Raw genomic sequence first — 20,727 nt, 5'->3', positions numbered from 1 at the left:
AAAAATACGAAAACCCTAGAATAAAACACCAAATTTCACTACAAATTGGAGAAGCACTAGGACCAGACCCACAATAATCTATCAACATCTTACAATTTCTAAAATAAGTACAATTATATAATTTAATTTAAGCTACAAATACCTAAATGTAAACATTGTATCTAACATGTAACCTAATCACTCTTTGTTAATTAATTTTAAGTTAAGTTAAACTAATGGCCCTTGCAGCCGATGTTTCAAGAGATCAATAATAAAAAAAAAAGTTATTATATTTTATTAACTTAAACTAGTATACCTAAATATTCAAAAAGGTACATTTAAAGATAGTAAAAACTGCAGTGTATTATAATATTATAGCATGATATGCAGAAGCTAGAAGGAGTACCTATATAATTTTTTCGCTTGATGCAGTGATATAGAATTTATATATACACAAGTAACAAGGTTCCGCCTACGGATTAGGTACCGTATCAACGATAAAAAAATGGTCGTAACTTCCCCAAACAAAAGTATAATATTAAGTATTATACCGTAGCCGCATATTTGTAATTAGACAGCTATACGTATTTATAAAACGTATAGCTGTCTGATTAAATATTCATAAATCCGTACTCTCGAACACGGCTTATCGTATAATAATATATTATGTGAGCAAATTGAACTGTATAGGTAATCGGTAGGTATAAAGTACTTTAACTTTTAAGAATATATTAGCTATATAATTATTTTTATACACTGCCGAAGTCGGCACACGCTTGCTCGCGTATTGTATACAATAAGCTGACGGTGGTAATTATACATTATTTACAATATATTATGCAATTTTCAAAACGTCTGTCCGGTCGGGTATATTGTTCATTTTCTCGAGCTTGTTGTGATGGATGTTCGTACACGCATTTTCGTACCCCGAGCCGAAATAAATAGAGCTCACATCCTGACGAAATCGCCTACGTATACCTACACATTTTTTTTATCCTATCCCGTGCTCCACGGTTACCACGTTTCTTGCATTTAAATGCACAAGCAACGCCGTCAAAACAATGGCACGTATTACATTATTATGAATAATATTTTTATTTTTTTAATGGCCGTTAACAATGGCTTAAAACGTTCAACCGTATGTGTGTGTGTGTGTTTTAACTCGTTCAATATGTATAGGTATAGCCTCCCATGATTTTCGTACGCAATTATTACTGCATTTATTATTTATATAATGTGTGTTATTAGTTTATTACACATGGGTAATATTACGATTGTGATCGTTATTATTTGTGTTTATAGGTACCGTTCGGTTAGGCAGCGACCAGCAGACATACATATTATTATATAGGTATACATCATATTATGTGCATGAGTGTACCTATGACGGACGTACCTACTTGTAAATTAGAACGATAATATATAATAGCACTGACTGCCTGGCTTACCGAATAAACAATCGCCTTTTTTTTTCACCAACGCCCACGACCTGTGCTAAATAAATTGTTATAATTTTTCTTTAGGCTCACATACTATAATATGTGTATGCCCATTGTTCTGTGGAGGAAGAACGAATACGCGGCGCCGCGTGTGTTAAACGGTGAGTGTTTAAACTCAGCCATAGTGGTGTACAGGTGAAGAAATCCATACAGGAATACAGTATAATATAATATTATTAACGCAATAAATTACGGCGCACAGGTACCGTATTATTATGATTATTTAGGTACCTATATGGAGTATAGCTGATGGACAAAACGCACTCGAAAAGCCTATAATTATATATTATTATTTATGTACCGATATTTTGCTTAGACATTGTTTTATACAATATTTATTACATAATATAGATATTGATAGTAGAGAAAAATAGAAAAAAAGCAGGAAGAATGAATTTTGTTAGATAAGTATTGTTAACTTATTGTTCAGTGAATGATCCTGATTAACACACCTATTACAAGTTCATAATTTTTTTGAAATTGTCCTCATATTTAATGAGTAATTTATTCCTGCGTTGTACAATTATCAGCTGGACTGTTTATAGAGTAAGTTTGAAACAAACCAATGGGGTTTCCACCAAGTACCCTCTCTTGGAGATTGAATACAAGTAAAACATTAGGTTAATAAAAATTTATTTTTTCAATATTTTATTTATACTTATTAGTTAATAACAAATATTATCTTAATAATATGGCTGTTAGGCATAAATCACTATAGATTAAGAATAAAGATAAAAATAAGCTTTAGCATAAATAGTTGAAAGATGAATAGAAAAATTACTTTTTCTAGTTCAAAGAAATAATTCTATAGAAAAAGTTAAATGCAAGTAACTGAAATAATGATCTAAAACAGAAGCATTTATATTAGGTAGATTTAATATTATGCCACAAAATTGATAAAATTTAAACTGTTAAATTAACACTAAACTGACACCTAGGCTCAATATTCTGTGAAATTTACATTTTTTTTCTATTTTTCTCTAATGCTAACCTAGAATCTAGATACAAATTAAATTAATTTCTAACTGAATCAATTGATACTTTTATTATTTTACATATAAATTTAAATATTTTACCTATTTTCTTGTTTTATGATTATAAATGATTTTTTTTTTAGCTGAATAATTTTATTAGTAATTATTACATACATATATTTTAGTACATTTTTGTATTTTTTTGAAATCATTATAAAAAAATCCACCTATATATACAAACTACTTTTATTTTTTTAATTGATACAATACAAATAAAATCACCATATTATGATAAAATAAATTGATTTATTTTATAACAAACTATCAAATGCAATTGAAAAATCAACTAATCTAATAAATATTAATAAAGGACTGGATAACCAAGGGCTAATTAATAAACTCACTGATTCTAAGAAAAGTAATTTAAATGAAAATTTCAATAATACCTTATGTATTAATAGCAAAAAAAATAACTTTCAAACAGAACCTTTACAAAACAGCAAATTTACCAAAGAAATTTTTTGTGGGTGTTGCTGAAGAATACACTAAGAAATTCAAAAATTGTATCATTGATTTAGTAAAAAAATCTGTAATTCATCTTTCAATGGAATTTTTACTAAACAAATAGAAAAATTAGAAATATTATCAATTATACATAGGCTAAAAATGAAACCTCTCCAGGTTTTGATAAAATCTCAATGAAGATGATAAAACAAATATCAATAAATATTATTAATCCTATTACTTATATTTTTAACTTATGTTTAAAACAAGGTATTTTTCCAAAAAAATTTAAATTAGCTATTGTGAAACCACTGTATAAATCTAGAGAAAAAGAGAATATATTAAATTATAAGCCAATCTCATTACTCTGTAATTTTTCAAAAATATTAAAAAAAGTAGTAAAAAATCGGCTTATTTCATATTTAGAAACAAACAATTTGAATTACAAAAAATCAATTTGGTTTCAGACCCGGTAAAAATACTACCGGTTCACTTTATGAGGCTACCTAATTTATATACAATAATCTGGATAACAATCAAAAAGTTTTAGTTTTTTTTTTTAGATTTAGCAAAAGCCTTTGATACAATAGACCACAAAATACTTATTAACATTCTACCAGGGCTAGGAATAAATGATCAAAGCCTGAAGTGATTTAAAAGTTATTTAAAAAACAGAAAGTAGACGGTTTTGATCAATGCTATTTTTATTGATAGATATTAAATTAATTATTGGGTCCTACAAGGCAGATTTTAGGTCCAGTTTTATTCACTTTACATAAATGAAATATGTAATTTTAAAATAAACAGTACAGTTATTTCATATGCAGATGATATGTGTATACTCTTCTCAAGTGATACATAGCACAATGTTAAATGTATTGCAACTGTTGAAATGAACAAAGTATTTAAGAGATTATCTGAACAAAAACTGACCTTAAATATAAAAAAAGTGTATTTGTTGCATTCTCCATAACTAATGTTTATATACCAATAGATAATATTGTTATACACTCTTGTGGTACAAATAATACTTTGTTAGTCTCATGTAATTACCAAAAAATAATCTGAGTAACAAAAGTAAAATATTTAGGTTTAATTTTTTGACTGAAACTTACGCTGAAGAATACATATTTCAAACATAAATTGGGCGCGTAGCCTAAGATCTATTATTTTCAAAATGTATAAACTAAACCAGTGGTCTTCAACCTTTTTGAACTCACAACCCATTTTTTTAGGCATACATTTTTCGCAACCCATGAAGCTTTGTAAGAAAACTAAAATTACTTAATGCTTTGCAGTAGTACTATTTAAAACTGAATAAATAAAATTTACATTTACAACATTTAGTATGCAAATAGGTCTTTTTATTTATTAATTTTCTAAATTTAATAATTAAAATAAATTTTTTTTTACCTTATATAATTTTTATTTTAAAAAGAAGACTTATTGCAATCCAATTTTAAAGCTTATACGACCCAAAAATGGGTAACGACCCACCGGTTGAAGACCACTGAACTAAACAATATAATATCCAAAGAAACCATGTGCACCATAATGTATAATGTGTTATATAAATCAATTTTCAATTTTCCAATATCGACTAATACTTTGAGGAGGTTATTCTGAAAATGTATTAAGGTCTCTCATAACACAACAGAATTTAGCTATGTTTGCGTAAAAATGTTTTAATAGGTTCCTCTGTTTCAAACTACATAGAGTTAGGTGTATTACCGGTCAGGTTGCTGTATAAACAATTTTCCATATTATATTCTTCTAAAATTATTAGTCTTACAAAAAATTAATGAATGTGAAATAAGGGCTTATGATATCAAAGCTGAATAAACAAAAAAAAGTTTTGGAAAACATTTTTTAGATTATCTAGGTCCAATTAATTTTAATGCATTGCCATTATATCAAGAACATCTTTTTTAATATAAAAAAAAAATCTGGTTATTAAATAAATAAAAAATTAATTATAACATGATTGTTAAGCAAACTTTAATTTGCAAGTTATTTTTATCTTATATAGTATTAAATCCAATACAATGTTTTTAAAAAAAAAGATGTAATAATTTGTAAATACCTTTATAAAATGTAATAAGTAATTTATAAAATAACTCAATTATCCCACTACAAGCTATGCTTAAGGGGATAATTTAATTTTAATATGTTACAATTTATTACTTGTTTTAAATGTAATGTATTGATTTAATTTAATAAAAAAAAATATGTATAGTACCTTGAGTCTTCAACAGTCTAGGAGCAAGCTTCATAAGCTACCCATCCACCAACTAAATTTATTAAGATCAGTGCAATATTTTTAGTTTTTCTAAAGTTACATTTTTCATGTACTTTTACAATTAGCTATAATAAACTTATTTTAACTTATGACTAATTTTATGTTATGATTTAACAACTTAAAAAAAAAAAATGAATGATATTGATTAATTAATATTTAATGTTACAATTAAAGACCGGAATTTTGCATATAATGCATGTTCATATTTTTATAAGTAATTACATGCAGTAAATAGATTTACATCAGTCATACCTAAATAAATAATATTACAAATTTTTATTTTCCATAAAACGCATGTTTTTGCATATTGTGTATAAATTTAAATGTTTTAATTTAGTTTGATAATTTTATATACAATTATTATCTATAAATTTGGTCCACAACACAACATTTTTAAAAATATAACATTACGTTTCCGTAGATCATTATTACTTATTAGTTAGTAGGTAGGTAGGTACTTAATTCATTACATATTGATTTTCATATTGAATATATTTATCTTATCAATTTTGCTTAACATTATCAAGTTATTGTCATTTGTCAATACTACAAAACTAGGACTGACAGACTGACGACTGTAGTTCAAAGTGTACCTACGTTCGGTAATAGTCAACATATTATAAAAATGTGTTCATATTATATAACACTGTTTGTATTAGTTACTTTATAATACTTAAGTATTAAATGTATTGACATATTATTGTTACTTATTGTTTTTCCAATAACAAATAAATTGTCTATTTTTTCATCACAATCATATAATATATAAAATTAGAGTTTTTTTTTCCATCATTAATGTTAAGTTTTATAATTTATCAATAAATAAATACCTAGCTATAATAATCAAAAATTATTTTGCATATTTTGTGCTTTTTATGTGCATATTTGAAACTTTTTAAGTGCATATTTCAAAATTTTAAATGTATATAAATCCAGTCTAGTTATAATTTAAAACAGGTAGGCGAATGGACACCCGTTATACTACACTGTAACACATAAGATTTAGATTCATTTTCATATTGACTCATCACCCAGTACTGTAAATACTGAGCATGAAAGGCGTGCAATGCACATAGGCCTCCAACTCTAAGGGGCCTCTAAAACCAAAATATAAAATTGAAAATTAATTGTCTGTTTTTCATTTTAGATTAAATTAATTATAGGCATAATTATTAAATATAGGATAAATATTATGTAAGAGCCAAGTCCTAAAATAATAGTATTAAGCATTTTATAATGTCTATAAATAAATCGGTTTTATACGGGTATTGATAATAGGTGTGACTAGAATATTTAGTTGATAAATTGAATTTAAAATTGTTTGTACCCTACTGATCGCGGACATTTTAACAAAGATATATCAGATTCTCTTAAACGGAGCATTTTATTATTTGAGACATGTTAACCTTAAATTGAATTCGAGAAGGACAATAAAAATAGATATTTTTTATTGAGCTATTATAATATGATTATTAAGACTGGTTCAAAAATTCCACATTTTGTAATTTTAAAAAAAGCTTACTATGAGTCATGTTGGTTATTTGCAAACAGAAATAATTCAAACTATAGGTCTGAATGGATTTATGGTATAAATGATTGAAAAAATGTATCATATTTAATAACTTCATATTAAAATATTCAAGTTCACAAAAAATCCTTATAACATACTGAAGCCACAACAGTTAGAGGTACTTGGTTAAAAAATTCTACAATTGATAAAAGTATAAAACAACATATATCTAAAGAAGCAGAATATTAACGAAATATTCTACATCACATCATTAAAGTTATTTTAACTCTCACATCAAAAAACACTGCTTTATGAGGAAATACAGGTAAGAAAGGTGATAAGTCTGTACAGCTTAAAGGTAATTTTATCAAACAATTCATCTATTAGCTGATTTTTACCAGTTCTTTATGTACTTTTAAATGATCCTACCAAACACATCAAATAATTATTTTGGAAGGTTCAAAATTAATTGATTGCAATTTTATCTGAAAACATATGTCACATAATATGTGAATAAATAATGAGTTATTTTTCTCAGTCATATTAGACCCTACCCAAGACAACAAAAATCTGACGACTAAGTCAGTGTCATTATACGGTATGTGATTGTTTACTATAAAACACACACAATTAATATTAAAGAATCATTTTTAGAAAATATTTATACTTTAGAACAACATGGAGTAACAGATTACGCACAGTTGATACAAGACGTTTTACACAATCATAATATAAAAATTTTAAATTGTAAAGGACAAGAATATGATTGAATACCGGTTATGAGTAGAAAATACTCTGGAGTCCAAAAGAGAATAAATTAAATTGTTCCAACTGCATTATTTATCCATTGTTGTGCTCATAACTTAAACATAGTGATATCTGATGCTTCAAAAATTTCACCAAGCATATCAAGATTTTTTAAAACTGTATAGAATTTATTTAATTTCTTTATATCAAGTAAATCTCAATAGGCATTATTGGCATTAGGATATAACACTAAATCAAAAATTAGAAGAAAAGTATTTAACTTTATATAAAGTGTGCTCTACCCAATGGGAATCTAGACATACTGCAGTATTTGCATTAAAAAACGGTTTATTAATGTAAACTACTTATGATTCATTATTATATTTTGCTAAAATTACTAAATTAAAATTTAATAGAAATGTTTTTAGTTTATACTATTAGTTATTTTATTTTGTTTAATTATGAATTATAAATACTATATAATTAAACCTACAAAATATTATGAGCATGTTTAATCTAGATAAAACATTATTAAAATGGTTTTGGTATAAAGTTTCAAATTAGTAATATAATAATGTAAGGTAAACATCTTGTCTAATTAGTATAATGTATGTATAATATCATAAATGATTCCATATAAGTAAATATATCAAAAAGGTACTGATTAATTGCTGTAGTCATACAAAAAAAAAACAAGTAAAAAATAATAGTATTGATTTGGGGCCCCCAAATAAATTTTGCACACAGGCCTCAGAGTTAATAGTTGCGGAACTGTTACCACCCATAGTAAATACACCGTACACGCTATCCATTTTTGGACTAGGAGCATTCGTTCATAGTCTTCTTATAGCAAACTGCCTTTGACCTACAATCTAAATACCTTTAGGTACACTTAAGTTTTATATTTATATTTTACTTAGTTTTTTTATACACATTTGTTAATTTTAAAGTACATACAAATTTAATCCATTTTAGGTACATAAGCATCTAAACCATAGTTCATCCCATGTTTCAGTACCTACTCGAGAATAACAACGAAGTCTGCCGCGGTTTAACGCTAGTCCTCGGTATACTCCACATAGAAAACCGTACTGCAATTTATCGACGATTCACAATGTGTGATTGAAAATAATATGTTATAACTTATAATGTGATGAAGAGTTTTTTCTTTAATACGAGAATCGAGTAAAATTTCAAATAAAAATAAAGACTAATGATAATCGTCGACGGTCCGTCCGTTATCATTTATTCTGTGTGCGCTCACTGGATATCGGATAAATAAATGATAATAATGTAAATGTCAAGGAAAGCGGAAAGCTTATAAGACGGTACTTACAACGTCTTTGAGTACTACGCCGTAGTGTACAACTATAGGGTCAATGTACGCACGGACGAGCTCACAGCACACGCGCCGCACGCGCACAGCGGATCTTTTATGAGTATTTCACTTTTTGACGCTTTAGTGTTAGTCTGCAGCCGCCGTAGTCGGTAGTACCGTGTACACACTACACATTCTGAATTTCGATTGTTAGTCATTGTTGCCATTGCGGTTTTCCTGTGATCAAAATCTGAAATACTGTAAATCTTGTGAATATCCGATAGCCTTCTGCCAAGCCATAATGACGACCGCTGGTTATTTCTGAATTGTAGCCTATTGGCATAGTTTGCATCTTTTAGATCGAATGAATTGCGTTATCAAGCACCGCCATTTATTGATACCGTTCTAACTCGTTTCGACCATTTTTACCTGTTAGTATTTCGCCATTAGCGTTTGCTTATCTACAACTGTTGTAGTGTTGTTTACACTATCAAACACTTGTTTATTTTACGTATTATTGATCTGTACGTCAAAATTTCAGCGTCTTCGATACAATAAAACATACATAAATATACTACTACCGCTTTTTAAGGAAACGGATTGTTAAACACCAAATCTCCAATTGTCTCTAGTGATTCATTTATTTGACAACATGTCAGACGACGACATATTGAAAGACAACTACAATTTCGCCGAAGGTAGTGTTAATTTTATTACAAAAAAAAAAATGTACTATTAAGTTCATGCCTTGATTTGGCAAATATTATGCTGCTTATATTATCTCCGTTCAATTGCTTGGTTGATATTGTACTGTAATGTAACATAACAAAAGAATTCCATGGAACGAAAACATGACAGTTAACTAGGTACCTAGGTATATTAATAAAAAGCCAAACTTAAATCTAACTTGGTGAAATTTGCAGGTACCTAGTACTATTCATGTGTTTTTAATATAGCGTTCGTGAATTATATCATGAACGTATTATGTCGCTACAGACAAGTAGATACTGTACTGACTTAAAAGGCATTTGAACAAGTGAATTGTACAGTTTTCATCAAGCTTCTAGAACAATGGTGCGCATCCGTTTTTGATTCACGACCCTCGACATTTTTTATTTTAATAATACATTGATACGGCCCCCTTCTTATAATAGTATATAACTTATTCATTTGGTATTAAATTATTGGTCGCCAATAATTCTAATAAAATGTTGTGACTCTCACGTTGCGCACCGCTGTTTTAGAATATTTATTAATTTAAAATGTTGAATAAGAGTTAGTCTTGGATGAATTGGCATAGAATTTGCTAAACTTAAACTATAGCTAGTGTTGTGAATTTTTAAGTTTAAATTTATTCCACAGTCTTTTAAATTGTACGAAATTTAAAAATGTGTTATTCAAATTTATTAAGTCGCCATTTATATATAATATTGAGTTTAATTTTAAAGTTTCATATATTTTTATGTTTAATGTTTTTTGCTAAACTATATTTTAACTTTTATCTTTATTCTATACACTACACTGTACACAATATTTTGTGTTTATTAATAAGGCTCGGAAGTTGATGTATTTTGCATTTTTTTTTTAGAACTTCTTAGACGATGCTAATGTGTTTCATTAGCATGTGAATCTGAAGAACTAATTTTTATTTTACATTTTTTGGTGCTTATTACTTTTTAAGTAATTTTTTGACATTTTTGGGTCATTTTCCCACATTTGTTTAGTTTTTATCATTATGCCGATAACTTAATTAGAACTTTGAAATCATCACTGACTAAAATTAGTACCTATCCGATTTTATCTCACCTATTACAGTCGTCATTGTCGTGTTGTAGTGAATTTATTAAACCTACATTTTGTTATTTTTTTGTAATACAATAATTCCCGTTACAACGAATACCAATACAACAAAAAATCCCGTTATAACAAAAGTCATAAAAGTCCCCTGTTGGGAAGTAGGGCTTATAAAGAGCTTATTCGAATTTTCGTTATAACGAAAAAAAATTTGACCGCTTGGAGTTTGTTGTAATGGGATTTTACTATATTTTCGAAATTCCATACATTCTTTTATTTAATTTCTAAGGACATCTTTTTTTGAATAATTTGTAAGCGTTGATAAATGTATATAGAACACAAATAAAGTTCAATTAAAAGAAATGTATATTTTTATTACTTTAAAACAAATATTTGTAATTTTTTAAGAACATTATGATGTCATATTTTCATTTTTTTAATGTTTTTATGGTCATCAACTTCCGAGCCCTACTAATTAGTTACTATTATTTATTATTATTGAAAGTTGCTATTTCTATATTTATCGGCTTGGTTTGGTGGTGGCTGATGGTGGTAGTGTACGAGTGTATTTATCTAAAAAGACAACCCACATAGCACACTGTTATAGATGTCGCTGTTAGTGTCAATATTTTTATTAAATTAAATTTTTATTTTTATTTGAGTTTATTTTGGTTTTAATAGCAACACTATTTTAAAATGAATATTTTATTTTTATAAATTTACTAAATTGTTTTGTATTATGTATATTACAATATATTAATAATTTATTAAGTTGTGCATTATAGCTGTAGCTTATTAGCATAAAATATAACCCAAAAGTGCAAAAAAAATACTCTTTTAACAAACCATAAGCGCAAATAAATTTTTCAAAAATAAACTGTATTTTATCAAAACTATATTTATTATTACTATTATTATTAATTAATCTTTTACAGTAATATTAAAAAAATTAAAATTAAAATTACATGTTTATAATAATTATAATGAATACTGTAAATTTGAAGCCCATAGTTTTTAAATAGTTCAATTTGGAAATTTTTTTTACTTTGAACAAGTTCCTTGCTATTTTATTAAGTTAATTTAACAAATACCATTTGATATATGTTTATACTGTATATACGAAATAGTTATCTTAAATGATCATCAACCAATATTAATGAGTAAATTAATAATTATTTTATTTTATTCACAGTTATGAATTAACATATATTGTATACATACTGTTATTTAATATATATTATGCGTTCTTGGTTTGAGAAATCCATAAACATTGAAACCAGTTTTTAGTACATTGATTTTTTATCAAGATTTGGCTGATTTATATCTTTTAGAATGTGTGTATTCGACAATATTTTTTGTATAAAAATTCAGATCTTATTAATTGTTATTAATGACTTTCACACATATTTTACATGATTAACATAATAATACAACATTAATATAGCGTTTATACAATCATCATGTACATTTTTTAGAATTGATGATCATTTTCAGTGTGACACTTTGGATAGTTTTTGTGAAAATATCAACTATTTGCAACACATTGGGAGTTTATAACATACAAATATTTCCATTACTTATTAAATATGAAAAATATGCATATTTAGTGACTATATTTTTTAACCCCTAGTCTTTGTGATTATTTTTTTTTTCTTATAAAAGTTTTAATGCTTTAACAAAACTAATTTTAATTATTTTTTTCTTTAACTACTCTTTAACAGTTCCCCCTTTCATAATACAGTAGAGTCTCAATAATCTGGTCATCGCTAATCTAGACAATTTGTATTTCATACTTTCTTTAATTTTCTATAAATTTGTTTTGATATATGTACATATGTAATACATTTATCACAATAATAACAATAATAATGTGTAATGTAAAATTGTAAATCAACAAATTTTGAATTTGTATAAATACATAAGGTGTTTTTTGAAAAATATTTATTAGTATGTTAAAAAAAAACGTCATTTTGTTTCATCCGGATAGAATTTGGTCCCATCTAGTTTGGATTAGCAAGACTACTGTAATACTTTTAATAGCGTCTATTGTTCAAGAAATTTGCATTAGTTTAGTTAAAATTCTAATACAAAACTACTAATTTGGAAAATATAGATACAATTGAACGGGGTATTGTTTATATTTTACAGTTTAATGTAACATTTAAATATGACTTGTGTACAGTGACAGTATACACACCTGATTATATACCCTATAATAATAATATAGTAGATATACGTTACTATAATATAGGTAGATACTTCTTGCTTTTATTCTATGTAATAATTAGGGAACGTATTTTAATTTAGTATAAAATTAAAAATATTTAAATATATATTATATATTTCATTATTTCTTAAGATATATTTATTTATAATATTGTACTATTTAAATTTAATATAAGATAGAATTTATTATAAATAATACATAATACAAATTCAAATTTTTTATTCTGAATTATCTTTGTAAGAGAAACAGTTAAAAATAACATATAATTTGACATTTTAAAATTTAAAATAACAGCAATTAGATCATATACAATAAAATTTGGATGTTGGTCAATCAACAATGATTTTTCACAAAATTGACAATATAAAACTTGCCCATCACTTCTAAAAGTTTTATTTGGAAATTCTTTCAAATAAAGACCAACTTTTGATCTTTTTGTGTGAGTGACTGGGCATATTTAAATAATTAACTTTATTATAATATGGAATAAACTAACAGATTAAAACTACACAAATAGATATGACACAAAAATACTGTGATCGAATAACGGCCATATAAACACAGATCAAAAAGCAAATTTGTATATAGTTATGACTAATGAGTAGCCTAATACCTAAATACGATATTTAATCGTAGTTATTTGATGTCAAGAAGTGTACAGACCTGATTGTTTCTCGTCATACATAGTAAAATACTAATATAAAAATGGAAAATATACAATAACACAGAATTACGCATATTTTTTTTGTAAAATATTTAAAATAAAATTAGCTTCAGTTTATTCAAAATTAAATGAAACGTATACATATATTGAAAACATTCCGATGTTTAAACTACATACAAATATTTATTTAAATTAAAATCCGTTCTTTAGTAATAATGAAAAACTTTTTGTAGATTAACTCTTATTCAATAATTGTGATAATAAGGTTACCATCATTATTACATTAGTATTACAAAAAATTATTAGTTAATTACATACATTTTTATAAACCAAGTATAAAAACAATTTTTAATATATAATACTAATCATTATTGCGTCTGTACACTAAACTATATACAGACTTACAACTACTGAGTGCACTCAGTGAAGTATTCTATTATTTTTAATTTTGATATCAAAATTGAATTTGGTAATTTAGGTATATTAGTATAGTAATTTGATTAAAGCATTGGGTGCTTCGGCCCATAAAAAATCACATAACATGCTTGAACATGGTTTGCACGTCCAATGCGCACACCTATGATCATTAAGAATATTACTATTGCAAATATTGCTACTTGAAAACATGTATATGGAATTAAATTAAATTATATATAAAATAGGTATTTAAATTGTACAGAAGTCCAAAGAATTACATTAAAATTTAAGTATTAGACATGACCAGGATTGTGACTTAATAGCACCAAAAAATACTAAAATATGTGTTATATATTACCCAATAAACTTAAAAATAATTTCCTAGATATGAAAATTTGTTATTATTATTGGACATTTTAATATTACTATAAATATATAAGCCAATTTTCTTAAAAATTGATTTTCGAATGATATGAAAAAAATACATGTAAATATTGACCAAAAATGTATTGTTGTTAATTCAATTTTTACCTTTGTGATCACATTGAATTATTTGATGTTTTTAAACATTTTCAAACAGGAAAGCTCTCTTAAGCTCTCTCTTCTCTTAATGTGGTTTTGGATAACCACATTATAATTGATAATTTCATTTTGATGTTGTCGAGTATATAATTTATATAGATAGCGTTAATGTTGCATATTAAGAGGACAGTATACCTGCATGCATAGTCTCTGTCTTACTAACGTATATTATAATAAGACAGAGACTACACATTAATTATTTTTAAGGTAATTCTTTGGATTTCTGTACAATTTAAACACCTATTATATATATAATTTAATTTAATTCCATATACATGTTTTCAAGTAGCAATATTTGCAATAGTAATACTCTTAATGATCATAGGTGTGCGCGTTGGACGTGCAACCATGTTCAAGCATGTTATGTGATTTTTCTTATGATGTTGCAATTTTTTTTCATTTATAATTGTACAATGATAAATAAATGTTTATGTAACTTATTTTATACTTTAATATATATAAATTTATGGTTATGAATACACGCATATTTTTTGATATTTTATTGTATATAAATCTGATCCTTAACAACATTTTTGCTTCTCTCAACTCAAGTTTAAATTTTGTTTAAAATGTTCTTAATTCTTAATTAGGTGATGATGTGTTTGTATACTTTAATGATTTGCTGTATGAAGCTAAATGTATGAAACGCCGCAAAACAGACTATGGGGAGAATCAATACTTTATTCATTATAAAGGATGGAAAACAACTTGGGACGAATGGATAGATGAAAATGAAGTTTTAGAAATGAGTTACACTAATTATGGTCACCAAGCTAGACTACAGAAGAAATTGTAAGACATTGTTTTAATACTACCTATTTTTGTACCATTTGTTTATAAATAATGTATTATAATCACAGTGATGAAAAACGAGCACTCGAGGAATCCAAAAAAAAAAAAAAAATTGATAAACCTAAAAAAACAATCAGTGTTGGTTCCCTAATGAAAAAAAGAGGTAATTTATTCTTAATTACATATTTATTTTTTATTTCATGATTATCATTGTAAAATTTTGTTGAAACTAGGCCGACCAAGAAAAACAGTAACTAAAAGAAATAGTCCATGTCCACTTTCTGTGAAGAATAAAAAAAAACCTACTACCAGCTTAGCAGTTAAAACGTTATCGCAAACAAACAAAAATCTACAAAAAAGAGGTAATACATTTTTAGTTAAATATTTATATTGTCATTTTAATGTTTTATTAAAACCAGGCCAATCAAAGAAAGCAGTACCAAAAAGTAACTCTATCGATAAAGATGTCAAGGACAAAATCAAAGTTACCAATGATGACACAATTACAAAAAATATTCCTACTAGTAGTACTATAACAAGTAGCAGTGAAGCAACAAAAAATGTAAAAACATATACCAATAAAGCTAAAAAAATTACAAATGAAGTAATTCAAAATATAAAAGTAACTGAACCAAGCCAGTCCACAAATATTGATTATTCTAATGAGTTTCAACCTGAATATGAACCAGTTCTTAAACGTCTTAAAACATATACTAAAAATAAATCTACAGAAAAGTTACAGGTTAATGCCACTAACATATTTGATGATACTACAAAAAATATCGAAGAACAGGTTGCAGAAAAAGCTTTAATTTCTGAACCAAGCCAACCCGTAAACAGTGATTTTTGTAAAGTATCTAATGATGCTACTACAAGTGATTCAGTACAAACTCTAATTACTGAACCAAGCCAACTCATAATTGAAGATAATACTACTAAAGAGAATATTGATGAACAAGCTCTAAAAGAGGAAGCTGCTATTCGTGCTTGTTCTAATATTTTCTTAGAAATCATTCCATTTTCAGTGGTATTATAAACAGTATAAAAAATTATTTTTTTATTTTAAATTAAGAATTTGAATAAACTATCTTTGTTTGTACAATTTTTTTTAGCGCCTTGGTGACAAATTACATCAATCTATGATATTACCAAATAAAATAAGAAAAGTGATGATGGATGATTGGTTGATGCACAATAGATACAAAAAGGTACATTTCATATTATACTTCATTATTATTATCTTTGTAATATTGATTGCTTTGTTTTAGATACTTAAGTTTCAAGACGTTCATTATGTAGCAAACATTGCACATGCTTTCATTGAAGAATTATATAAATCTGAAGATGATCGTCAGAAGTAATTATTTAATTATCTAAATTAATTATTATTAAATATTTTATACAATATTTATTTTAGGCAAACTTCAATGATGGTGTCTGTAAAATTAATGGAGTGTTTTAACAATATTGTTCACACACATATAACATACAAAAGTGAGATAAAGAACGGTATTCAGTTTAAGGTAATGATAAAAAAATACAAAGCATATTTTTAGTTCCTACAAACTTATTATTCTATTATTTTCATTTTTAAAGATTTCAAATTCTAAGATATTCTTTCAAAGACAAACTTATGAATGAAGCAATAAATATATTGATGTTACAATATTGGTTAATAAAATAGTGTTTGCATATACATATTATAATTTATAGCAAAAAAAAAAATGCTTTTATCTTCAATTTTAAGTGTGGTATCTGACACATAATTATACTTATTATACACAATTTCTTTTATAAGTTTTTAAAATTTTAATTTTTTCATAAATTGTTAAAATTTTAAATATTTTATTGTTAAAAATGTTTATAAAATGTTAAAGTCAAGGCTAGGAAATATAATTCAACATTTTTCATGAGTAATCCTCAGTGAAACTAAGAAATCTTAAAAATATATATGCATAATTTTTTGTTTTTAACATTTGATATTTAAATATTGACAAAATAAGATATTTAAACAAAGAATAACAATTTTAGTTGCTTTAGTGTAATTTAAAAATATTCCTTGTGGAAACTTGAAAATTTCTATACATTATTATACTTAACTTTTCATTATGACATTTCTAAAATATTTATGTTAAGATATTTATGCCATTTAAATAAAACATTTTGTAAAAGACTTTAATGGTAAATATTAGTCATATTGCCATGGAAGAAATTTAATATAGGTGTTGAAAGTATATCACATTATTGAGTAAATTACAGTAATGTATGTAAATGATAAGATTTAAATCCAGAAATTAATTATTGTATATGAAAAACAATTCTAATCAGAGTTGATCTTTGGGAATGTAGTAAGTTGGACTGATTTATACAAAACCAAATAGCATATTTTGTATAAAAAATATATGTAATTTTAATGTAATTTTATAATATTGATATAATTTGAATTATTTTTTATTTAATTGTGTATTGTTATTAATAATATATTAAATAGCAATTAGTTATATCAAGTTATTTGTATTTCAACAAAATTACTAAAATTATTATTTTAAATTAAAATGTTGATTTCAAATGCTTATAAAAAAAATTGTGTTAAAAAAAAAGTTTGGTACCATACACTGCTTGCTTTCTTATAAAAAGTTTTTGTTTAGTTGTTAATATATTTTACATTTTTTTTATTTATAATTTTATAATTAAAAGAAGTATCAAGCTTAATTAGTACTATTTTGATAACATCCCAGCACATTTTTATTGCTAAGTGTACAAGGTTTCAACCAATACTTTTACTGGAGGACATTATAATTTGTCTTACTCCAATTAAAATAAATAAATTAAATTTTTATAATAGTTATGTATTATATATTATCTATTTTAGGCAATGACCCATTTTCGGAAAAGATTAGTTGATCAACCAAACACCACATATGTCTTTAAAGAACACATAGTACCCAAAAAAATTTGGTGTTATGTGTATGGTCCCATGTATCTATTAAGATTCCTTGGTATGTATTAAACACAAATACATTTTTTATGTTTAATTTTTAAAACTTTTAAAGGAATTTACTTATAAGAGTTGATTTTATAATTAATTGATGAATATTATTTCATTAATAATTATGTATTAAGTTATGTTAACTATTTTATTTTGCATGTTTATAATTAAATATATTTCAGATATTTCATATTAATGCTTCATCTTGGGTGTTAAAAGGATGTTATACTCGTATGTATTGTCTCTGTCTTACTAACAAAAAAAAGCGATTATTGTTTCAATATTCATTATTTTTAAACTTGAATAATTTTTTTTTTTCTGTAGTGCCAATATCGGAAAAATAAAAATAAAATTTTATAGCCAAAGTTCTCCTCTTTATGTGGTGAAAATGTCATAACGCCTTCTCGGTTTTCTCTTACGTAAAACAGTTTTTGGTATGTTTTATATTTGTAAGATAGAGACAACACATGCTGGTGTAGCGTCCTCTTAATACAACAAATAATATAATTTTATTACTTTTAAAAAATAATTTACCCAACACTGTGTGGTCCATTTCACAATTCACACAAGCCTATGGTATTATATTTTACTATAAAATAACTTAAATATTGATTCTATTTAACATTATTAACAAAACTTGGAAATAGTGTGAGTGTATTCTTTGTCTAAGAAGGAATACATTATTAATAAGATGTAAATAACATGTCTGTTATCCAAAATTTGTTATTAAGTAACATTGAATAAAATTAATGAAAATATTTCACTATTGTATCATTGATTATATGTGTATATTTGTTTTTTTAGTGAGATTACCGTATGTTATATTAACAACCCCATGGAATGTTCAATGCCATATGGATTTCTTTATTAACTATGTTAATAAAATGATGCAGTAAGTAATTATTTTTAAATTTTTTTTTCATTTAAACAATATACAGTAATGTTAATATTATATGGTCCACGGCCCAGTTTTAAGCTGTCCGCAACCCATGGATTGGGAACTACTGATCTATATTATTCAATTTTGATGGTGCATCATCAAAAAAAAAAATTATTATTAGTCCAACTCCATGGAAAATATTTACATTTATTTGTAAATGTGATTATAGCAGCCCGTAATCATATGCCGTTAAGATACTATCAGGGTGCTAGCATATATGGAAATCAGCTTGTAAAATTTGATAATAGATCAATATCAATTCATTCTAATAATAAAAATAACTGAAAAATAAAACATATAAAATAGATTCTTCTTAATGTAAAATTTGTAATACTATTAATAATACAGTCAACACAACTTCCCCTCAATACATAATTATAACAGTAAATATGGTATATTTAAATCATAAAAAATGTATTGTTTTTCAGATTTCTGGATGATAATGTCGATACATATTTCTCTTCGATTGATTACGTGGAATAATAAATGTATAAAAAAAATTGTAAATTATTTACGGACAAAATATTTTTAATTTAGTTTAGTTAATAATACAAAAAATGTAGTAAAATAATTTCATAGCTTGTTATTTAAGTATTCTTTTGTATATAATATCTATAAATATTTTTTTCAATTCCTTGTTTATGTTAAATGAACATAGCATTGGTTAGTTATTCTTAAGTATTCCTAGTTATTAATTAATACAAAAGATTTTTAAGTATTTAATTGATGTTTTTTTTTAATGGTTTAATATTATTTATGATTAAGTTTATCAATGGAAATTAAACATAAGAGAGTCTATGAGGACCATTTTTCTGTTATCACATAAGTAATTGTTTTTTGATAAATCTAGAAAAATATTGTAATTTTCTAGAAACATTTATTATTAGGAATAAGGTTGATGCTTCCATGCAATGTTTAGTGGCATTCCTCTTGGGAACAGTGCTAAGCATCTGATGATGTTACTAAGAAAGTGTAACTTAAAGTAACCAAATTTTTATTCTTTAAATTTAACTGACTTATTGATCTTTTATTTGACTTAAAGTTTTATGATTATTATTTGTTGTATAATATGTGAGAACTTTTTTTTTTAATAACTTGTTAACTTGTGCAATTGATGTGTTAATTGATTTTCAATTATTGTATATGCAGCTGATCTTTAAATATTAAATTAAATTATATTAATAAAAAAGTTAATGTCATTTTATTCATAAGTGTTTTTTTTTTTTTTTTATGAGAAGATAATATACTTATGCAATTGATGTATTACTTTATTTTCAATTATTGTACATGCAGCTGATCATTAAATATTAAATTAAATTATATTAATAAAAAAGTTTATGTCATTTTATCCATAAGTGTTTTTTTTTTTTTTTATGGGAAGATGAAATTCATCTCTTGGTGAAACATTTGGCTTAGATAAAATTAAAAATTTAAATTGCATAGATAGTACCGGCAATCACGGCCCTGGATACACGATTATTGATATTTTACA

General features: G+C 25.4%; 1 protein-coding gene across 1 annotated transcript; it reads left to right on the top strand.

Moving 5' to 3' along the window:
• Nucleotides 1–8,981: 8,981 nt before the first annotated feature.
• LOC113558779 lies at nt 8,982–20,430 on the top strand. Its single transcript, XM_026964317.2, is given in 13 exon segments — nt 8,982–9,261; nt 9,372–9,528; nt 15,105–15,306; nt 15,375–15,469; nt 15,540–15,668; nt 15,726–16,333; nt 16,419–16,514; nt 16,575–16,663; nt 16,724–16,829; nt 18,179–18,254; nt 18,257–18,305; nt 19,100–19,187; nt 19,664–20,430. Coding segments are annotated over 11 exon segments (1,563 nt in total). The 5' UTR covers nt 8,982–9,261; nt 9,372–9,482; the 3' UTR covers nt 19,167–19,187; nt 19,664–20,430.
• Nucleotides 20,431–20,727: the final 297 nt, after the last annotated feature.

The sequence above is a fragment of the Rhopalosiphum maidis genome, chromosome 3 (assembly GCF_003676215.2).
Source record: "Rhopalosiphum maidis isolate BTI-1 chromosome 3, ASM367621v3, whole genome shotgun sequence".
Taxonomy (NCBI): domain Eukaryota; kingdom Metazoa; phylum Arthropoda; class Insecta; order Hemiptera; family Aphididae; genus Rhopalosiphum; species Rhopalosiphum maidis.
The sequence above is the reverse complement of the archived record's forward strand: the minus strand, read 5'-3'. Positions and strand labels throughout refer to the sequence as shown.